Raw genomic sequence first — 23,674 nt, forward strand, 5'->3', positions numbered from 1 at the left:
AGGTTGTGACACAGCCATATATATGGTGGTTTCTTCCTTAATGTGTCCTAAACTCAGGGCCTCATGTAACCACCATTGCTGAATACATACAAGCTCTTATGAATACCGTGGGTGCTGAATCTGCATTGAAAAGACATTTTCCAGGTGACTGACTGGGAGGAATTTCAGAAACTAATTTTAACAAAGCAGTTCCTACGTGCGAAATCCTTTCTATGAGGTATCACCTTACAAAACCATCTATCAGCTCACCGTTGCTTGGCACCCAGTGCTGCAGACATACTTGCAATACGTTAATGAGCAACAGTGCCTTATGCATGAAGGATGTAGAGCTGAGCAGCCGCACAGCAGCATGTGGCTCTGTCCTGCTTCAAGCGGCAGATTTGAGGGAGATGGGCTTCAACCTTTGGAAAATTCTTTGCAACCACATGGCTTCATACAAGTTATTCCTTCCTTCATACAGAGCCTTGGTTAAAGAGCTGCTGTTGCTCCATAGAAAATGGCCTAGCTACACCATGATTTTAAAGGTGGCTATTTAGAAAATAGAGACGGTGTTCAACCTCCAGGTCATTGGTTCAATTCCAGACTATGTCAGGAGTATCCTAAAATTGTTAGCATCTGATGGTTGTTCACTGGTCTGTCTGAATTGATGGGTCTCATTCTAGTACCACTGGGTAGGTCTCTCTCTATGTATTAGTAGTATATTTACATAGTCCTTCTTGTTGGCAGTCATACCCGAGATACCAAGGATTACAGGCCATGAAGGCAGTCCTATCTTTTCATCAATAAAAGATATGTAGTGTGAGCATTGCTTGCCCTGTTTTGAATCAGATACATTATGATCTTTAACCCCTGCTATAAACTGTATCTAAGTGGAATTTTTATTATTGTTATTTATTGGTATTACAATAGCACCTAGAGATCTCAACCCAGAGCAAGGCATATGTGTACTATGTTCTACACATACACACAATCCCTGCCCTGAACAACATAAATCTAAATAGACAAGATGGACAAAGGGCTGGCGGGGAAAAAGAGGCACAGATGGTAAAATCACTACCCCAAGGTTACACAATGAGTTTTATGGCCGAGCTGAAAATAAAACTAGGTTCTCCTAGTCCAGTGCCCTATCCACTAGATAACACTGTCTCTCTAGTTTTATATATCAATTTCTCATACCCATCTTCACCAGCCAGCATTGCCTCTCAGTCTACAGGTGACCCTGTTGGGGAAGACTGTGCACATTGGTAAGGCAGCCTGGATTTGTGAACAGCAAAAAACTGGGAAAGAAACCGTAAGAGGTGTACTACAGGGTTACTGTGCCTTTAAAAAATAAATAATGGCCTCCAATGCTGAGCAAGGGGAAGTGAGAAATCTTCATATTAATTGACCAAGTGTGGAGGAGATTTGCCAAAGTGTCTCTAAGAGGGTAAAAGTGCCAGGATGTCATGTTTAGAGACACCACAGAAAAAACAGAGGGAGGTCACTGTGTCAATCTCTTGCCCAGCAAAGATGGAAAAGCAGCTGAGTACACAGCCCTGCCCCAGGCAGTCATGCAAATGGGTAAGAATGGAAACAGTGTTTGACTGAAAACATGATATGCGCACATGTCAAGGAACCTTTCACTGCCCCAAAACTGTCAGCACTGACATGTTTTATGTTGGTTGTAAATTTAAAACATATTTAGCAGGTTAATAATGCCTTTCTATAGTGCCTTCCACCCTAGGATCTCAAAGAACATTAATTAAACCTCACAAATTCCTTCGGATATAAGAAAGGGATAGCTAGGGATCCACCACTGACGTGTAGCCACCTCTGGAATAGAACATGATGGCTGTTTGATACAGCACAGTAACACTCTACACAATGTGTTAGTGCAAGAGGTGAAGATGCCCTTATCGATCTGAAATTGTATAGTGAATTTAGGTTGGCATTTGGTTCGGATTAAATTGCAAACTCTTCAGAGCAGAGACTGTCTTTTGTGTTATGTTTGTACAGTGCCTAGCATAGTGGTGTCCTAATCTATGATTTGGGCCTCTAGACATTTCTGCAATATAATAAATAAAATAATAATAATTAGTAGCAGAGTTAATATTCAAACACATACAGAAAGTGCACTGGCATCTTTAATGACCACAACCTGGCTGGATTTTGGTTTTGCATTTAAATTGGTTTCTACCAGGGCCCGGAGGATGAAATTGGGCTGATGCCCCAGCCCATTATACAACCATCTGGATAGGTTTAGTCTAGACACCAGTGCACTGTCTACACTAGAGCTTCTACTGCTGATACCACTACTGGAGCTGCATCAATGGAAGATATAAAAAGAAATCTAGTGTAGATCCATCTTTTGTGAAAGATTAAAAACCACATATCCTCCAATGAGGGCTGAAAAAGCTCCTACTGCAGTTCTCTGATCTTCCAATGAGTCCTTCAGCAGAAACAGGGAAGATGAGACTTGATATTCCTCATATTTAAAGTAAAAAAAAGGAACCAACTAAACCCATAAATCAATTTGTTTCAACTCATTTAAATAAAGTTCCAGATAAAATGGTTTCCAGTCCTGAGTGGCCAGTTTTGGAGACAGGACCAAATAATGGCCCCAATCCCATCAACATTTATACAAGTGAATTTAATTAGCAGAGAACTGAAATATTGTTGCATGATATATAACCACTGAGTGGGATTACTCACATACTTAAAGTTAAGCATGGAGGTGCCTGTCAGATTGGGACCCATATGAGAACAGTGTTTAAAATAATTCTGTAAACTATACAGAGCTTTTGTTGACATGTATAATCCTTACCAGGATTTATATTTTATATTGTAAATGTTAACATTAACCAAAGGCATTTTTCACACAAAAATTGACCTCAAGTCACTTCTTATCAAAATAAGACAAACAGCATCTCCACTTAGGCATATTTTAAATGTTATGCAAAAATCTTTTAGTTCTCTTCTAATTAGCAGGCTCCCCAACCTGACTGGAAGAGCCCTTGGCATTACCAGTAAATAGATGTGAAGAAAAACAGACACACTTTATCAGATACATTCCAGTCAGGGCTGTGAACTTTATGCTATTAGCAACTCAGACATATGTGACGGGTCCGGTGTTAATTGAAAGACTCACTAAAAGGCCTGTTGATCCAGGTAGAGTGGCTGAATCATAGAAGTGTAGGACTGGAAGGGACCTTGAGAGGTCATCTAGTCCAGTCCCCTGCACTTAAGGCAGGAGTATGTAATTAGTAGACCATTCCTGACAATATGACTCAGGAGACACTACAGTGGCAATCTTTGTCTTTCAGTGTTCTGTTTCTTGGTTCCATTTTAATGATCTGTTAGACTGTGGAATACAATAGAGCTGCATCCACTGACATTTACCTGCGTGTCTGTTGCATGTGAAATTGTTTAATGTTTTTATCCAAGGGTGGATTTGCAGATAAAGTCCAATACCAAGTGTTCATAAAGACTAAGCAGTAAAACTTCTTAAAAGTGCATTTGTGAGGACAATGCCTTTGTTAAGATCACATGTAGATTTGTGACTGAAAGGTGCTCCAGTTCTGTCAGTCAACATGCAGAAATAAAACAATCGATAGCCAAAGCATTCAAAAGTGTGAGCTGAAACCTGCAAATACATCCCCACAAAAACAACTCCGATGTGGAAGTGTTTGTAGGCTCAGGCCCAAAGCATGCAGGATGAAATCCTGGCTCCACTAATGTCAATAGCAAAACTCTCATTGACTTCAATGGGGCCAGGATTTTACCTGCAGTGTTCTTCAAAGTGCACAGTGCCCTCAGTGTGAAGGTTGCAGGATCAGACCCTAAGTGTGCAATGTTTTTATAAGTGCAGTGCCGCCAGCCTGCAACATTTGAGGAGTCTTGTGTGATATTTGATTTCTTTTCTTAAAGTCCCAGTTCCTGGAGTGGAGTGATTATGTGAGAATCTCAGTTTTCATTTAAAAACACCATTACATTTCTAGCCACTGTGGTTGTACAGAAAAGCTTGAAAATGAGATCCAAGTACCAGAATCCAGAAGGTAAATAAACAGAAGCCCGTTTTTTAAAAATCTCACGATTTTAAAACCAATCTCATGATTTTTTGGGTCCCGACTCTGATGATTTTTAAATATTTGGGCTTACCAGTACTGTATGTGTGTAGTGCCCTAGGTGTGAAGTTATAGAACTGATTCCTAAGCATGTAGAGCGTTTATAAGTAGTGCCAAAGATTTCAGATATTAATACAGTAGTGGTCTGTTAATGCACATGCAGCTAGAAAAACCTTTAGTATCTGTGCAACAAAATAAACATTGCATTTAAAAAGGGGCTGTGTTAATTGTTAATTTTAATTATGATGGAAATCTGCAATGGTTCAATACTCTAGAAAGCTAAATATATATACATTGGGGAGGTCAGTGAGCAGCCCCAGCTGGCCCAGCATGAACCCCATGTGAGGGGCAGTTAAATATCCACTTAATTATTTGCCTGGATCCCTTACACAGCAGCTGCCCTGCCATAACTAAGCCTTCACTATACCTGACCCTAACCATGCTCTCAGCCCACTCCTAGCCAGGGGCTCCCAGCATACCTGACGCTAGCCAGACTCCCATGATGCTTTACCTTAGCCAGGCTTCCAGCTCACACCTAGTTCCCGTGATGCTTTGCCTTAGCCAGACTCCCATCATGCCTTGTTGCCCTAACCTAGCCCCCATCTCAGCCCCGCCCCAGCCGTTAGCCACGCCCCCAGTCCCACGCAGACCAATTCTTAGCCCAGCCCATTGCCCTTTTCCCCCTTCCTTTAGTTTCTTGTGGGCTTACCGGCGTGCTTGCGTCACGTCCGGCATGCGGGACCCGGAAGTGGGAATGGTTGAGGTGTCGCTATGCGCCGCGGTGGTACCGGGGCCGAGCCGAGGCAAGCCGGAGCGAGACCAGCAGGTACGAGCAGGGTCGGGGCTGCGGGGATGGGCGGTGGGGTCGGGTGGGCTCCGGGAGAGGAGGGAGGAGTTGCCTCGGTTCTCCTCCCTCACCTGAGCGCCGGGCGGGGCGGGGCTGGGGTCCGATGGTTAGAGCAAGGGTCTGGGGACCGGACGCCTGGGTTCCTTCCATCGCCGGGCTTGGGAAAGCAGTGGGACCCGGGGGGGCTGGGACTCCTGGGTTCTTTCCCCGTTCTATGATGGGGTGTGGGGGTTATAACAGGGGGGAACTAGAAATCTGGTCTCTAGGGTTCTCATCCTGAGTCTAGGAGGGGAGTGAGGTCTAGGGAATTAGGGCGCGGGGAGGGGCACTGGGAGCGAAGCCTGCTGGGGTCTGCCCTGATTCTGCTCTGCAGCTCACTATGTGACCAACCTGGGGCCAGTCACTTCCCTTCTCTGTGATGGAATGAGTGACCGTTATAGTTGTTGCTTGTGAAAATGTTGGGAAGGCCTATATAAGAGCTTGGCATTATTATCCTATTTATTTGGGCTGGTCTCGATGTAACTTACCTCGCTCAGGTGTGAAAAGAACACTCTTGCAGAGGTGGAGTCATTATGCTGATGGGAGAGCATTTTCCTGTCAGCATAGCATGTCTTCACCAGATGTGCTACAGAAGTGCAGCTGCATTGGGGTAGCCACACCAAAGTAGTGTGGTAGTGTACACTTGCCCTAAGCAATACTAATGTTCCTGAGCTACTGTCCTTAACTTGCTAATCAAACCATACACTGCACTGTAACCCTATAGGTTTGCACCATGTTACTTTCTTTCAAAGGGAAAAACAAACAAAAAACTCTCTCTGAATACAGAATTTAAATTCTGTCATCTGGGTCAGTAACGCTTATCTGCCTCCCATTGCTAAAGGCCATGCAGACCTTGAAATATTGATAGTTCCAGGCTTCCACAGTATTGAAGGACACCGTTTTACTGACTACAGCACTAACAGAGGATTGCCTGTTGCTCTAACCTAACTCTCAAAATGTCTTGTAGCATCTTTGTTTTACAGCATATCTGGTAGAATAATTAAGGCTGGCTGATGTGTCATTTTGAAAACACATATTCAAGGCAGTGATGGTGTCTGTTGCATTTGCTATGTGGATTTTTGAGCTGAGGGAGAAAATGCATCTAGTGATCCAGGTCTCACAACTTCTTTCAAAAATAGTTCTTCGTTACTTCATAGAATATCAGGGTTGGAAGGGACCTCAGGAGGTCATCTAGTCCAACCCCCTGCTCAAAGCAGGACCAACCCTCAACTAAGTCATCCCAACCAAGGCTTTGTCAAGCCTGACCTTAAAAACCTCTAAGGAAGGAGATTCCACTGCTTCCCTAGGTAACCCATTCCAGTGCTTCACCAACTTCCTAGTGAAAAGGTTTTTCTTAATATCCAACCTAAACCTCCCCCACTGCAACTTGAGACCATTACTCCTTGTTCTGTCGTCTGCTACCACTGAGAACAGCCTAGATCCATCCTCTTCGGAACCCCCTTTCAGGTAGTTGAAAGCAGCTATCAAATCCCCCCTCATTCTTCTCTTCTGCAGACTAAATAATCCCAGTTCTCTCAGCCTCTCCTCATAAGTCATGTGCTCCAGCCCCCTAATCATTTTTGTTTGTTCAGAAACTCCACTGCTTTTTTTTAACTTGTAATCTGGATTTACATAGTCATTGACTGAGATGATGGTTCAAGTAAAAGTGGGTGTGTGTGACCATAAATAAGAATCATACATCCAAAATTATTTTGAAATAGTAACTTTTTACTTATTTAATAAAGGAACATTGCCAATATGAAACCTAGACAAGCTTAAAAAATATAAAGCAAAAGAAGTCAAAAGTAGTCTGATATTACATATGCCTGGTAGTTTCCCTGGCAATTTGTGGTTTCAGAATTATATTTACATGGTTTTAATGTTTCTTTCCATTGTTATTGTTTGAAGCCCACACAGACATGAAATTGACTATATGAAAGGTGCTGTCAAATGGGAAAGTAAACTGAAAAAAGTCTTTTTTTTTTTTTTCTTTCCCTCAGTTGTGTTATTTTTAACAATAGTAGATAAAAATCACATATCGGAAATTTTTGTAAACTGGTAGGTTTTCTCTGTTAAAAAGTGTTAATGCTGGTGTGGATCAAATTCCAATTTAATTGTTCAGATTTTGTCCTTAAATTCTCCCTGCAGTTCCAACTTGATTCACTGTTCTTCAGCACCATCCGTCTTGAGCTTTTTATATGGTGTTGCTGTGTACTGTTACAGCTGCTGTTCCATCTCATTGGTGGTTGCATTTCAGGGGTAAGTGATCCATGCATATAATTCATACAGTATATATTTAGGGCTTCAATCTTGCAGTGTGATTTGTGTAGATGATCCCATATGGATGCATGGGTACCCATCAATCGATTGCAGATCCTGTTGCAGTATTGGGGGTCTATGTTTGTAAAGTGCTTTGAGATTAATTGGAAAGAAATCCTTTATTTAAGAATATTAATGAAATGTAGTCTGGATTTATTGCTTTTTGTGTTTGAAATGTTGAAAATTTAAAAAAAAAATCCCCAAGAAGAATACAGGTGGAATTATTTGTATTTGGGGGCTGGCATCCCTGTTGATGATCTACGAGAGCTAAAGATAAACTCCTCAAAATGAGCTTCTCTACAGATATGCTGCAAGGAGTATATAAACCTAATCCTAATAAATATTTGACTTCATTCGAGCTCCTGAATTACAGGATTGGGATCTTGGTGAGAATATCACTTTTTAATATAACTAAATTCTGTTTTATACAGGAATAGAAGAACAATGGCTCTGGGGAGGATCCATGTGCCTTATAAATCTGGGATGTCTGGATGATACTAGAACACAAGCTAATTTGCCTGCCTGCCCTGATCAGAATATCCCAACATGGGAAGGTGAGACGCTTAAACTAATCCTCAATATCAAACAGATAGAGTTGCAATATGATGAATAGAGGACTGCAACCCTAGAAATCTTGAACTCCAATTCCAGCTCTGAGGTTTGAGTGCCTAAATCTGGGCATCCACTCAACCTCTTTTTTTTCCCATATTTCTATAATAGGGACAATACCACCCACCTCACAGAGATGTTAAGGATTAATTGGTTAGTTATTTGGAAACTGTTCTGAAAATGAAAAGTGATGAGTCTTGGATCACATTTCTGCAGAATATGATTATGCAAAGCTAAGAATAAATGTAGAATAGAGGTATTAGAATTATAAAGCACTTGCGCTGTAACCCCATCCTCCAGAGCCCAACAGATTGAGTGCCATGAAACAATGGTATTAAAGGAAAGTAATTACAGTGGCATTTAATATAGCTCAATTAAAATGCAAATTAGGCTATATCATACTGCCTTTATATAAATCTATAGTACACCCACATCTTGAATACAGCATGCAGATGTGGTCGCCCCATCTCAGAAAAGCTATATTGGAATTGGAAAAGGTTCGGAAAAGAGCAACAAAAATGATTAGGGGTCAACGGCTGCCATATGAGGAGAGATTAATAAGACTGGGACTTTTCAGCTTGGAAAAAAGATGACGAAGGGGAGATATGATAGAGGTCTATAAAATCATGACTGGTGTGGAGAAAATAAATATGTAAGTGCTATTTACTCCTTCTCATAACACAAGAACTAGGGGTCACCAAATGAAAGTAATAGGCAGCAGGTTTAAAACAAACAAAAGGAAGTATTTTTTCACACAACGCACAATCAACCTGTGGAACTCCTTGCCAGAGGCTTTTGTGAAGGCCAAGACCATAACATGGTTCAGAAAAGAACTAGATACATTCATGGAGGATAAGTCCATCCATGGCTATTAACCAGGATGGGCAGGGATAGTGTCCCTAACCTCTGTTTCCCAGAAGCTGGGAATGGGCAACGGGACGGATCACTTGATGATTTTTCTGTTCATTCCCTCTGGGGCACTTTGCATTGGCCATTGTCGGAATACAGGACACTGGGCTAGATGGACCTTTGGTCTGACCCAGTATGGCCGTTCTTATCAGAAGGGTTTTAACAGATTTATACTCAAAACTCATTCTGATATGTTTGTGCTAATGAGCCTTATGAAAGAAGCTTTTGTTGCGCAGCTTTTAAAACTTGTTATGCATGGCTTCTGAAGCAGAACTGAAGAACTGTAAAGTTTGTGTAGTGGATTAGAATGCTGCATGTGTCAAACACTTGCCTAAGAATCGTGACAATCTGAGAGGGGGGAAAATATGTTTCCATTTCCTTACTTGTGTTGCTAATATCACATCAGATTACTTTTTGTAAGTCTTACTTAGTACTTACTGTGCGTCTTTGGGTTTTTCATTTTTGCTCTGCTTTTACAGGTAAGTAAGGCTGTTTGATTAATACTCAGTTTCATTACCTAATTCTTAAGTACTATCATAGTGCCGAAGTATTTGGGTTTCCAGCTCGTTCGCAATTTACAAAGGCAATTATTGTTCACCTCTGTTAACACTGGATGTCATTGAAACATAGCAAAACCTGAGTTGGAGGCCTATGCGACGTTAAGATTTTGGTAGTTAAAGATGGAAAAAAAGATCTGTTTGATGACTGAAATTATAGGATGCATGTCCCAACAGATAGGTGTTTGTTGGCTGTTAAACTTGTGATAATTCTTCTAAAGCTTTGAGCATTCAGGGTGTAATCTTGATCCCACTGAGTTTAGTGTAATTTTATTAGGAACAGGAGCAGGTCCTTTGTATGTACCTTTAAAGTTGGAAGTTCATTTAAGTATTTGTTCAAATTCTTAGCCAGTTTTGGGAAGGCTTAGCTCCCGGCTGTTAGGATGCATTTCAAACAGTCTGTCTCCTTTATGAATTTCAGGATCAGCATCTCCTGTTTGTTTCCTGCTTCCTGGCACTTCAGCATCTCCCCAGTGGGGTGTCCTCGTATACTGAACACCACTTTGCGACAAATTATTGTCATTGGAATACTTTCTGCTGCCGTCTCCTTGCTCTATTATTCCCTTGTCATCCGGAATAAATATGGGCGTTCGTACAGGGATAAAAAGTTTCACAGGTGAGGACTAATATAATGTTCAGGACAGGAAATGAACATAACTCAGGGGTTCCATGTTGATCACTTCAAACAGTTGAACCAGTGAGTAGTGATTGGATCTCCTGGTGTGTACAAAGCCACATGGAAAAATAAATTGACTGAAAGCGTTTTATGTAAGATGCTGCTCACTGAAATCAGTCTTGGAGTAATCTTTCCTCTCTCCAAACCTCGTATATTCCTTTTGGGGTAATTTCACATTTGTTGTTTTTTGTATTTTGAAGGCAAAGGTGTAAACTCCTAAACAAGCTTATAAGTGAGGTCTGAACTTTTTATATACTATATCTTTTTGGTACTCTTATCTTGAGCTTGTTGGACAATTGTACATGTTTATCTCTCTCGCTTACATATACAATGGATGCCACTTAATAACAATCAGGATATTAACTTCCAGGTAATAGCAACGTTTTGCCAGGAACCCATCCTGTCCCAGTGCCTTTAATGTTAATGGGATTTAGATATTGGCAACAGGCATGTGACTTATTGACAACTTTTTCATATGCCATCCCTGGCTGCAGTCCCACAAACCTGCCTGCAGCTGGAAGGGGAAGCTGCAGGGACTTTCCACAGGGAGTGGGATCACTGTGGGCCCGAGAGGCTGCACGGTACCTGCCTGTCCTCTCCAGGCTGTGCACTGCCGTGATACTGGGAACCTAGGCTCAGCATGTCCCAGTGCTTCTTTCATTGGCTGCAGGTTTGCAGGACAGCAGCCAGGAAGGAAGTGCAGGGATGTGCCAAGCCCCAGCTTCAGGAAGGTTTGCAGGGATGCAGCAAAGGAAGGAAGCACTCGGACGTGCCTTCCCTGGCTGCAGCCTTACAACCCTCCCCGCTGCTGCCCTGTCCACAGCCTCCCCTCCCAACCATAGGCATATTTGCAGGGCTGCAGGCAGACATATCATGCGTGTCGCAGTGCTTCCTCCCCTAGTTGCAGCTCTGCACATCTGTCTGTTGCTTATTGACAACCTTCAGATAATAGCAACTCATTGCTGGCAACAGAGAGGTTGCTAATAAGGTGAATCAACTATATGTGAATGTCTATATGTTGCATAATTATATTTTAAATTTTTTCACTCGTGTTTCTCTTTAGAAGTACCTCTCCTCACTTAAAATTGCTTTTAGTTTATTAACTATTAAACTTTCCAATAATTTAGCATGTTTGATTTGTCCTTATCACCACATATAAAAGGTGGAAGGAGAAGTATTGTGTAGTAGATAACATTTCTAACTGGAAGTCAGGAATTCCTGGCTTCCACTTCCAGTTCTGCCACCAGCAATTGGATGATTTTGGGCAGACATTTCTCTTTTCTGTGCTTCATGTTATCCCTGTGTAAAATGAAGATAATGTTTACAAATTTCACAATGTGTTGTGTGCCTTAATGTTTGTAAAAAATTGTGAGGTCCTTTAATAGAAGGCAAAAGTGGTTGATATTTTTTAGTCTAGTATATCAAATCACATTTGTAGTACAAATATATAAACAAAACCTTATACCCAATAGACTTTAGCCACTTTTTCTTCTAGATACCTTGCTCGAGTGACTGACACTGAAGCTACAGATACTAGCAATCCCAATCTGAACTATGGCATCGTGGTAGACTGTGGTAGCAGCGGGTCTAGGATCTTCGTGTATTGTTGGCCAAGACACAATGGCAACCCGCATGATCTGTTGGACATCAAACAAATGAGGGACAAAAACAGAAAACCAGTGGTTATGAAAATTAAACCAGGTATGAAAAACCCTAATGTTCAGTAATTTTTTCTAAACAGCTAACTATCTAACCCAAAACAGTATTTAAGATTCATATTAAAAACCCAGGGTTTCATTTTTCAGAAGAGAGATGACTTCTTTTTTGATTTTTTTGGAGTCCAGTAGATACAATTGGTCTTTAGGCATATTTGAATAATTAGGTGTATTTAATAAACAGCCTTTTATAAGGACCTCAGAGTAATAAATAGAACAGTGTTGCAATTTCATGAAAATTATCGTAATTTAAAGAACATCTGAAAATTAAGCTTTTTGAAATGTCGTCAATGTAGCTTGTTCCCGTCTCCAATCATAAAAATCATGCTCGGTTTGCATGAGAAAATAGGGTTTTTAACTTCAAAATCAAAAACTGTTTCCTGCTGCCTAAAAGGTCAGTTGGAATACAACCAACCAACCTATGTACATCCTTTTAAAACAGTGGCTCTCAAACTTTTTTACTGGTGACCCCTTTCACATAGCAAGCCTCTGAGTGCGACCCGTTCCCTTATAAATTTAAAACACTTTTTATATATTTAACACCGTTATAAATGCTGGAGGCAAAGCGGGATTTTGGGGGGAGGTTGACAGCTCGCAACCCCCCATGTAATAACCTCGTGACCCCCTGAGGGGTCCCGACCCCCAGTTTGAGAACCCTTGTTTTAAAATCTTAGATGCAGTTGTAAATTAAGGAATAATATATACTTCATATTTAGGCATATCAAAAAACCAATTCTTGCCACCGATTATTTAAAATTGCTACATATCAAATTTTACATATATTACATACGTATATTAATGGCTGGATTGCAGTGGCTTCCCAAAGAACTATGAAATGTACAACTACATTATTGTAGCTCTCCATCGACTTCATCTGTGTTTGGTTTGAAAGGTGCTTTATTCAGCTTTACAGTTTGTTACAGTGCTGCCAATGTGGAGGTAGGAGGTACCTATAAGAATCACAGATTGAGTTGTCAGTTAAATAACCAGTTCTGCTCAGTTAGAATCAGTTTTGATTTTGTTACTTAAATGGAATCTGTCTCCAATTTGAAAGTAGACAATTGGGTAACTGTTACTGGAACAATGCATTTGAATAATTAAAAACTGACTGTTAAGGAACTTGTAAAGTAAGAGTTTAAGCAATCTCCTTTTGAAGTCCAATCCATGTCTTCCTGTTGCATAGTTCTCATGCCATTGTGTGAAAATATCTCTGTGTATGCTGACCATGGAAATGCTGGTGATAGCATAGCTAGCACTGTTATGATCCCAGTGAAGATTGGGCCAAAGTCTGTGCTGAACACTTAAGAGTTATATTAATCTGAACTTAAAAACCACAATGAACTGAAACATCTTGAAATGGGAGAAGGGTGAGGTAAACGGCATTTCAGAACTGTAGAAGTCACTATCTTATATTGCTCCAGCCAAAAATAAATTACCATCAATTCTTATGAGGGTGTTATATAGCATAGATACTTGAGTAGTATTTTGTACTTGGTTTATGCCTTGCATTGACTGTTAGCTGGAAAGTTATTAGTAGAGTAAGTCTTTTTAGTTTTTAAGTAATTCCATTATACACATTAACTGATTGTGAGCCCTTTTCTGACAAAACTGGTTAGCATTTGCAAATAGCTGACTTTATGTAAAAAATAATTACTTTAAAACTTCAAAGCCTGTGAGTTTGTTTTTTTTAAAAGCAAGTTCGATGCTTTATGTGAAAGAAGCTGTTACCTTACACTTGGCACTTCCTCATTCATCTGTCTGTTTCTCTAGGCATTTCAGAGTTTGCTAGCTCTCCTGAAAGAGTCAGCGATTATATTTCTCCACTTCTGAACTTCGCTGCAGAACACGTGCCCCGTGCAAAACACAAAGAAACTCCTCTCTATATCCTCTGTACTGCAGGGATGAGAATCCTGCCTGAGAGGTGAATTGGTACCTTATTTCTTTCAATATTTAGTTTAAAGATCCTAGTGCTTCAAGTAGTTTAACCGTTGTTCAAAATGTTGGTAATTTTGCAGCCAGCAGAAGGCAATACTAGAAGATCTGCTCACTGATATTCCTGTGCATTTTGATTTTCTGTTTTCGGACTCTCATGCAGAAGTTATTTCCGGGAAACAAGAAGGTAAGTTAATGCTGTAGAAGAAAACCATTTTAAAATATTTGTTTCTTTCCAGTCCTGTTTTGTTAAAATCTTTTTATTTTTGGCTGCTTTCTTTGTCCAAATGCTTGGTAAGTTAAGAGATCTTATATCTCAACAGCAACTGTTTTGCATTCTGGTCAAAAGCAAAAAATGCCCCAATAATGTATGAAAGATGTCCTCTAAAATCAGGAGAAATAATTAATGCCTCCTTATGTAGCTGTCAGGCATGTGTGTCCATTGGCTGATGTCAGAAATAAGAGAAAGAGTCCGATATATAATAGGATTCCAAGATTGTGGAATCCCCATCACTGGAGACTTTTAAGAACAGGCAGGACAAACACTTGTCAGGGATGATCTAGGTTTCCTTGGTCCTGCCTCAGTGCAGGAGGCTGTCCTAGATGACCTCACAAAATCCCTTCCAGCCCTGTATTTCTATGACTGTGTGGAAAAAGTACTCTTTTTAGAAACATATAAGCTCACTGTAGAGGAAGAATAGTTGGCTATAAGTGGCTTATAGATAAAGCTCCGTGTTTGTCACGGATTCCTTGACTTTCCCTGACTTCTGCAGCAGCTGCTGGTGTGCCTGGCCCAGGGGCCGCCTGAGCAGCTCAGGCAGCCCCTGGGCCAATTGCACCAGCTGCTGCTGGGGCAGTCTCGCCCCCCAGCAGCAGGAGTTTGGGTATTGGGGGGGGGCTCAGGGCTGGGAATTGAGGTGCGGGGTGGTGCTTACCTAGGGACGGGCTCCTGAAAGGACGACAGGAACTCCCCTCCCTCAGCTCCTAGCTCTATGGGCTGCCTCTGCTGGCAGGCACCGCCCACACAGCTCCCATGGGCCGCGGTTCCCAGCCAATGGGAGCTGCAGAACCGGGGCTTGGGCCAGAGCAGAGGAGCTTAAGAGCTGAGTAGGGAGCCTCCCCCCCACCCCTGCCGCTCCCCTGAGCACTTACAGCACCTGCAGTGCCCCCCGGGTTGTCCCCCTGAGCTGATCCCCCCCCCCCCCCAAAGTTTTAGGCAGGAATATATAGTAAAAGTCATGGACAGGTCGCTAAAACGTAGCCTTACTTATAGATGACCAGGTCTTCCGATTTTATTCTGAATTTTTTTTACTTAAAAACTTGCCTTAAAGAATGACTGAACTACTGAATGATTAAACTAATGAGCTAGGGTTTTATATTTGAATATTTTAGGTGACAAAAAACTATTAAATTTTCAAGGAATGCTTATAAAAAGAAATGTTTCTGCATGTAATGCAGTTGACATACAATGTGTTTAACAAATGAAATGAACATAAAGATAATTGAGGGAGACTAAACTGTAATAGGTTTTAAAAAAGCTACCTAAAATTTTTACAAACTCTTTTTTTTAAATGCTTCTAGGAGTATATGCGTGGATTGGCATCAATTTTGTTTTGGGACGATTTGAACATATTGATGATGGCAAGTATATTAATTATATTTTAAAAGAAACTTCCTGTATATTGTCAACACACAGTATTGGGAGGGGGGGAAACGGTAAAGTGCCAGATAATTATTTTGTAATGAGTGTCTTCAAATAGGCCCAATGTGGATACTGGAGCACACCAATCACGCACTGCGCAAAGGGCGATATCTAAATTTCACGTGACTAGTCTAGTGATTCATGTTCAGTATTAAAATTTGTCATTAACAACACAGCAGTTCAGTGGAAGGTGTTCTTTCTCATTGAGTTTGATACTGCTTAAGATCCCATCCCAAATGTATTTCTCAGTAGTGCCAGATATCCATTTTGTGTTCCAGAGGATGATGCAGTAGTGGAGGTGCATATCCCTACCAGTGAGAACAAGGAAGCTATCATTCGTAAGAGGACAGTGGGTATTCTCGACATGGGCGGCGTGTCGACCCAGATAGCATATGAAGTCCCTAAAACTGTAAGCTTTGCCTCTTCACAGCAGGTTATTATCTGTACAATTTTCCTTCATTTTTTTTTTTCCTGTTTTTAACCCATATCCATTGGTTTTTGTTTCATTATATCACATCCCAAAACCAGGAAAGAGAAGACATGACCACGAGTCCCTCATCAGCTAAGCAATTCATTTGTGTTTTGTTCATTTGAAGAAGAAAAAAAAAAGTTGATAAAGCATAAAACGTTCATTTGTACAAGTATTTTAACTTTCTTAATTGGATTTTTCTAAGCATACTTAAGAGTTTTTTCATGCTAAAAGTGGTGTAGTTCCCGCATGAGAAGGGAGCTGTATTTATTTATGTAATTTCCCTTGATAAGGTAGAACATGAGAAATTGATCAAAGTAACAGGTCATTGTATTAAACAAAATGTGCTATGTGCACTACACAGTATATGTGCTGTAGAAAAGACTAGAACTAACTTGTTTCTAAATTTCAAATGGAACAATATGACTTACTTTTGAGATTAAAATATGTATTGATTTTTAGGGCAAATCCCAAGTCTTGAATAAGGCAAACTCCCATTGACTTCCTGGGAAATTTGCCAGAGGAGAGACTGTATAAGAACCACAGGCTTAGACCCACAATACATTGTTAAAACTAAACAATTTTTATTTAAGCAGTCTGTGAAATTGCATTTTTCCTCCTCTGAACAGTTGTATTAGCAAACACTGCCTCTTCAGATAGAGGGCAGAATTCTCCTCTTAACACAAAAGATCTACTGCAATATACTTCCCCCTCTCCCTACACACCTCTATGGGATATGCCCATATGTAGGAAGAGGATACTAGAGTGGAAATCTGATAGGAGACTTCTTTTAAAAACTTGGAATTCAATACCATTGTTAATGGGGGATCATCTTAATCTTTGAAAGACATAATATCTGGGCTCCTTATTTTATTACAAGTCTTTGACAAAGCACTTAAAGTATAAGTATTTCAAAAATGGAACAGGGAGAGGAAACTGACTATTTTTGCTATTTTAAAAAAAAAAATTGTCCCCTGAACTAAAGATGAATTTGATAGTACGAGAAGTTGCAAAGAATTGTTTACCAACATATGGTTTTATACTATCTGAACTTGTGGTCAGATGTTAGATCTAAAGAGTTTTTGTGATACCCTGGTCCTCCCTCTGTCCTCTTGACTGTGTACCAAGAAAATGCCTGTGATGTTTGTGAGCCTGCTACTGCAGATGCTGGAACCCCCATGCACCATTACGGTGGTTCCCTTGGCACCTTCTACATGAAGGGCTTCTCTTCACTACTGGGGTAAGTCAACTTAAGTTACGCTACTCCAGGTATGTGAATAATGTAGCTGGAGTCGACATAGCTTAGGTTGACTTATGGCGGTGTCTTCACTGCGCTGAGTCGACAGGAGACACTCTCTGGTTGACTTCCCTTACTCTTCTTGGCGAGCGCTGTGCCATTGATTTAGTGGGTCTTCACTAGATCCGCTAAATCAATCCCTGCTACATCAATTGCAGCAGCATCGATCTCCCCATAGTGGAGACCAGCCCGAAGTGTCTTTGGAACTGGTGTTTTCTCTGTAAAGCTTCAGAAATTTTGACAAGCAATATTGGGACATGTCTGAGGAGATCTGAGTGAGAGTGGCTGAATGTAGAGTCTCTGAGAAGCTGTGAGAACCCGATCTGAAATGACACTTCAGTGCCTGTAGCACTCTGGTGTTCACAGGCTTGTAGTGACTAGCTTTGCTTTGTATTGCAAAAGTCTCTCTAATCTCCTGTCACTTGGGTGCCTGCAGGAGGAAGTAGCCAAAAACTTACTTGCAGAGTTCAATTTGGGCTGTGATGCTCATCAGACCGAGCACGTGTACAGAGTGTACGTAGCGACGTTCCTTGGTTTTGGTGGGAATGCAGCACGGCAGAGATACGAGGACAGTATATTTACCAACACAATGTTTAGAAACAGGTAATTTGCTGTGTGGCTGATTGCATATTATAAATACTTAAACTGTCCTGAAAACCCAAGCAAAATGTAGACCCCCCAAATGGACACATCTAAAATTGTTGAGCAGTATACTGTCCCTCTTTAAATACTGTTACTACTCATTCCCTATCTTGAATATGCTGGAACTTTGATGGACTGAAATAGGTTTGTGTCCCCACAAATTGCAGATGTATGGTGTTCAGAGAATGGCAGCTAAGCAGGACTCAAGAGCTTTAATGCTGCTGCCTGGCTTTACTGTCAGTGCTGCGGAACTGTCCAGCTCCAAGGAAGAAAGGGTGGACTGGGAGAACCACCTAAGCCTGCTTTCACAATCCAAAGTGTTTGGTGTTCCCAAGACCTGCCATTCTAGCAAATTATTTGGAAGCTCCAATCTAGGAAACAGTCAATTTTTATACAAGTGCTGTAAATTACCATTGAGATTGCTAGTGGAGGAATTATTCCGTCAGCCACAGGAGGGCCTGGGAGCATTTTGAATTATTTGAATTAGCCCATGTGAGGTGCTCACACTTCACTGAGCCAAGCAGTCTGTTCTAGCTGTATAGTTAACTGCAGGTGCCAGTTGTCTGATTGGATAAATAGAATAATGGTTTTCTTTTTTGGGGCTGGGGGAAAATTCTCTGACTCACCCTCAAAACAGAAATCTCCTCCAGATCCCACACTGTCTCAATCTGGAGCAGTAATACTCAGACTGAAGCTTGCGAGCCACAAGGAGCTTTTTAATGCGTCTCCTGTGGCTCTTTGCAGCACATGATATTAAAACACTGTGTGACTTAATTATTAACCAGTCAGGATGCTTTTACTGTGTAATTAATCAATTAAGTTATCAAGTTGCACTAAGTTATTAACTTTGCTTATTTTAGATTGTGTGCGCAGTGTCCACAGGGGGGAGTTACAGTACAGCACCTTGCTGTTGACACCTCCTTGATCCAAAATGCGAGGCAGCGTAGACTGGGCCTTAGAAGCCATTTTAGCGGCACCTATAAGCTTTTTTTGGTACCAACTTCCAGTTACTGTTTTTATTAAACGTTTCTTTAATTATGCTAATTAAATACTTTTGCATGTGTTAGCCAAGCTGTAACTGGAGAAGAGATGCAGCTGTTATTTCTGGTAGCTTCGGGATTGTGAATAAAGCCTGCTCTGCACCATGACGTTTTTTAAATGCACTTCATGGAGTTAGTGTAAAACCTTAACAAAAAAATCTGCAGTTGCTTGGATTTTTGTTCTCTGTCTCCAGGCCAAATGGCTTGTAACTCTGGTAGATTTAGCGTAGTGTGCCTGACTTAATGTACTCTTTTATGATGTAAAAGTAGGTGCCAAAATTTGCTCAAGTCAGAATGACTTGGTCTTCTTTCTGTCTGTTTTGATGATGCATTTTTGTCCAAAATAGGATTCTGAGCATGCTATACCTATGATTGTTTCAACTGTGCTTAATCTTGTGACAGACTTCTGGGTAAACAGACTGGTATGACTTCTGAGTCTCCCTACCTGGACCCTTGCCTGCCGCTAGAGATTGAGGATGAAATCCGACAGAATGGACAGACACTGTATATGCGAGGGACTGGAGATTTTAATCTGTGTCGTGAAATTATTCAGCCTCTCATGAATAAGACCAATGAAACCCAGACCTCTTTAAACGGCATCTATCAGCCTGCAGTGCACTTCCAGAACAGCGAGTTTTATGGCTTCTCTGAGTTCTTCTACTGTACCGAAGATGTATTGCGTATGGGAGGAGACTACAATGCTGCTAAATTTATTAAAGCTGCAAAGGTAAAGCATTCTTGAGGTATAATCTTCCTAGTAATCCAAAACAGCGGCTACTCCTGAAACTGGGGCAATGAAGCTTTTCCTTTGGAATCTAAGCTCCTTTTACGTATATAACTTACAGTAGCTCACTTTCTGGCCTCATCAGGGTTTTCTCATGAGAACGATTCACTACTACATAATAGTAGAGGAATTCTAGGATGAGCAAGATCCATCCCAGAATGTGAGAGCTGAACTCCAGAGGAACTGTAGAAAACTCAGGCAGAACTCTTACACTTTAAAAATGTAACTACAGTCTCTTTTAGTTTTTATCTGTCACACAGCATATGTGCTTAAAATCATATAAAAAGGGACCAGAACACAAACCAACTGTGACCCACTAACTTTTTGCCAGGCTTCCCTTGACTTTTAATTTTAAATTACATTTCATGCTTTATAAAGCTGTTTATCCATTGGCATAGTATATTTTGCTTAATTCAATATGTAAACAGAGCCTTTTTTGTTTGCTTGTTTTGTTAAGGATTATTGTGCCACTAAGTGGTCTGTCCTGCAGGAACGTTTTGACCATGGTCTTTATGCATCACATGCTGATCTTCATCGATTGAAGTGAGTATTCATGTTTGTACAGCAGAAATCATTCATGCAGAGTTACCAGAAGAGAAGCATCATGCCCAAATGACTTATTTTAAAACATTGTTATATGCTGCATAGGTGTAGCTGTGTCAGTCCTGGGATATTAGAGAGACAAGGTGGGTCTCTCTCATTTTTAAAAAAGCATTGGAAATCTGAATGAGTTTTATAGATTCCCAGGCCAGAAGGGACCCATTGTGATCAGGTTGAGTGAAGCTTAAAAATTGCATCAGCTATAAAAAAGATTGATCATAAACCATGTTGCTCTTTAGCGATACAGTAATGCAACTCTTGGAGTATAGGGAACAATCTTGCAATGCATTTTTATTGTGGTTTATAAAACTTTTAATGGAATCGGCGGTATCTCGGTATGTCACTGATTGGCAGGACCAGTGTTATCTTGCGGTATAGTTTCATGATTGGAGCAGGTGACTAGGAATCACGACTTCCGTGTTGCTTTCTAGTCTCACTGTGCTTGGTGCCATCCCTTCATAAAAGGGGGGGAACCAAACCCCCCAATTCCCGTGAGGCCCAGAACAGCTAACCCACATCAATATTGGATCGGAGGAGAAGAGTGGGCTTAAATAATAAGAGATCATTTAACCCTCTGTCACCTATATATACACTAGGTCTTCTCTGTGCCTGTCTTAATGTGCAAGACCGTTGGGCCTGGGGCTGTCTCTATTCTTGTCTTTACAGTGGATTATAAACCCCTCAGAGCAGGGATCTGAATCTTGTATATCTAAGTACTGTGTGACCTGATGGCACCGTATAAGTAGTATAAAAAATGAAAAATCAAATGACATAACCAGCCTTTATTCTGCTTGTTCTGTAGGTATCAGTGTTTTAAGTCTGCCTGGATGTATGAAGTGTTCCACAGTGGTTTCTCTTTTCCCATCAACTACAGCAATTTAAAAACTGCTCTGCAGGTTTATGATAAGGAAGTGCAATGGACATTGGGAGCCATCCTTTACCGAACACGATTTTTACCTTTAAGGTACTGCTTGTTTTTACAAATGGTTAGGTGCAAAGCTTGGATGGTGGGGTGGCTTGATATGAAAGCAGGTGGCGAACAGGAACAGAAGAAACATTGCTTCAAGTTTAGCATACAAAACACTTGTATGTAGGGCTTGGGTGCTTATTTTAAACCAAAGTGTGTCTAGTAAATATCTCTGCGGATAAACACAAATGCCAGCAAGTCAGCCAGATAGCTCAACTGTAGTAATCTTTGCTGAGTCGTGTTTAGTGTATGTGCTTCCAGTTTTTGTGGTAAGATGATCAAAAGGCAATTTTTTTGCCTCGTTGAAGGATTGAAGTCTTGTTTCCTATTTTGTACGTGTTTCCCCCCTTTGTTTCTCAGAGACATCCAGCAAGAGAACTTCAGAGGAAATCACTCCCACTGGAGGGGCTTCTCCTTTGTTTACAATCACTATTTGTTCTTCGTCTGTTTTCTGATTGTGCTGCTGTCCATTGTGCTGTATCTGCTGAGGCTGAGACGGATTCACCGGAGAATGCTGCGCAATGGCTCATCCACTTCCCTCTGGATTGAGGAAGGCCTCCCACCACAGAAGATTCCAGGAGCCTTATGAAACACTAGGATAAAGAGCCTCTTTATTAGACTTTTTAAAGTACAAGCCATTTTTTTTTACCTCAGGGTTTCTCCTTTTTGTCTGTCCTCCCCTCCCCCAAAAAAATCGTATGAGGAAACCTCTCCCAGCAGTATTGAACTCAGCAAGAGCTTTGGAAACAACTTAGATTATGGGAAATTGAGGTCAGACTACACCAAGTGGACTAGAGAATGTCTGCCAAAAATGGTTTTTAAAATTAATTTAAAAAAGTTAATGCACTTTCATGTTAAAGGGGAGGGGAAGTCAAGACTTGATGCCAGTAAATGAATAAATGGAGGCAGCCTATGGTTACAGAATGATTGATTTCTCTTCCTTCAGTAAAATTGTGAAATATCACTTACTAGCTAGGATGAGTGGATAATAGCTATGCATATTTTTGTTCAAGTCCATGGTTGATATCACTCAACTTCTAAACTCTCAGCCTCATAAATCAAGAAAAAGGAAGTGCGGGATTTTTTAGAAGCAGTAAAAAACAGACTTGTTAAAATGTGAAAAACTGACATCTTAAAGTGTTGAAATACTGCAACGGAAGAGAAACATCTATTGTGGCTACTGCTGTGTTTATGCAAAACACAACTAAAATCATTGCTTTGTTTAGTCATTACAGGTTTCGCCTTGATGTCTCGGAAGCATAGTTTTATGGTAGCAAAAGTGACTTCTTTTTAATCCTTCATTCGACAGTGTTTCATGATGGTCCAGAGATCTCCCTGAAATTCTCATAAGCTTGAAAGGACTGGAAAATGCACAGACTTCATTTAGTTCTAGTGGAACAAACACATGTGCACATTGTCTTTATTTTTGTTCTTTCCTGGTATAACTTCTTACCTGTTAATTTATATTTTATTTAAAACAATATTAGTTTTACTTGAAAGCAAACTTGTTCATGATTAAAAGTGGCATTTATATGAACCTCTCGTTGATGAAAACTTTATTATCCTATATAAAACAGTGCCTGCTCTCGCTTCTAACATGACCATTATAAATCACCTGCCATGGTGAGTATAAATGTGTTATGAAACTTGATGCAAGTCTCAATATTGGAATCTTTTTCCCCCTTATAACTTTTCAAGAGAGATAACTTTTGCCTTTGTCTTTTTTTTTTTTTTTTTTTTAAACTAAAACAGATCTGTGGGTGGTTTTTCTTTTTGGTTTTTAAGTTTCAGATCATTCTAGTTTTGTTCTCTGACCAAGTTCTGGCAGTTATGTTCTGCCTACCTAAACACTTGTTATGTTTTCACTTCCTGTTTTAAACTGTTGTAGCATGATCGTATATGCTGTTCGAGAGGGTTAAGCTCCATCCCAGAAGTTGCTGCACTTCATTGGTGGATGAAGAGATTCCCCAATCAGTGAGCAGGAAAAAATATTGGGGATGGTTCTGTATCATGGCCAATGTTCAATCTTGTAAGCACAGCTTGCTGTATGATAGAAATTTCCAAATATATCAAATATCTATCTTCAGAGGCTGTTGTGAGGCATAATTAATGTCGGTAGAGCTCTTAAAGCTCCCTATATCTTAGAGCTACAGAGATGTAAAGTATTTTACACTGCAGGACTGATAGGACATAGCTATGTAGCTAACTGCTACAATGTGTGCTACATTTAAAACACTGGCTACTCCAGAAAAGCAGCAGCTTGGCAAGCGTAGTAAGCATAATGTTTCAATCAGTTTTTAGAACATAGATCAGATGTACAGCAAAGGGCTTCCCAAAGACCACGCTGACCTGATGCAATCTGAATGTTCTGCTAAATTTTCAGAGCTACTTAGTGTGTGCTGACCTAAAGCACACTACTTCTTTGCAAAAGGAATTGATTAATGGTTGCAATGAGTGGGGGACTGGC

The 23,674-nt window shown here is 40.6% G+C and overlaps 1 protein-coding gene across 2 annotated transcripts; it reads left to right on the top strand.

Annotated features, from left to right (window-relative positions):
- Nucleotides 1-4,805: 4,805 nt before the first annotated feature.
- Nucleotides 4,806-22,744, top strand: ENTPD4 (ectonucleoside triphosphate diphosphohydrolase 4). Of its 2 annotated transcripts, none has more exons than XM_034761840.1 (14): nucleotides 4,806-4,929; nucleotides 7,138-7,248; nucleotides 7,740-7,862; nucleotides 9,805-9,999; nucleotides 11,555-11,760; nucleotides 13,545-13,695; nucleotides 13,790-13,893; nucleotides 15,288-15,347; nucleotides 15,687-15,841; nucleotides 17,611-17,777; nucleotides 19,259-19,583; nucleotides 20,098-20,183; nucleotides 21,043-21,204; nucleotides 21,568-22,744. In XM_034761840.1, the coding sequence occupies exons 3-14, from the start codon at nucleotides 7,855-7,857 to the stop codon at nucleotides 21,794-21,796; spliced, it is 1,848 nt and encodes a 615-aa protein (XP_034617731.1). In that variant the 5' UTR covers nucleotides 4,806-4,929; nucleotides 7,138-7,248; nucleotides 7,740-7,854; the 3' UTR covers nucleotides 21,797-22,744. The 2 variants fall into 2 exon arrangements, with proteins under 2 accessions (XP_034617731.1, XP_034617732.1); XM_034761841.1 differs by having other exon boundaries at nucleotides 15,687-15,817.
- Nucleotides 22,745-23,674: the final 930 nt, after the last annotated feature.

This window comes from Trachemys scripta, chromosome 2 (assembly GCF_013100865.1).
Source record: "Trachemys scripta elegans isolate TJP31775 chromosome 2, CAS_Tse_1.0, whole genome shotgun sequence".
Classification (NCBI taxonomy): Eukaryota; Metazoa; Chordata; order Testudines; family Emydidae; genus Trachemys; species Trachemys scripta.

Excerpts from the sequence above, each read along its gene's own strand:
- ENTPD4 (XM_034761840.1), top strand. Across the intron at positions 13,894-15,287 it reads TATTTCCGGGAAACAAGAAG|GAGTATATGCGTGGATTGGC; the intron begins GTAAGTTAATGC and ends AAATGCTTCTAG. Across the intron at positions 21,205-21,567 it reads ACACGATTTTTACCTTTAAG|AGACATCCAGCAAGAGAACT; the intron begins GTACTGCTTGTT and ends TTTGTTTCTCAG.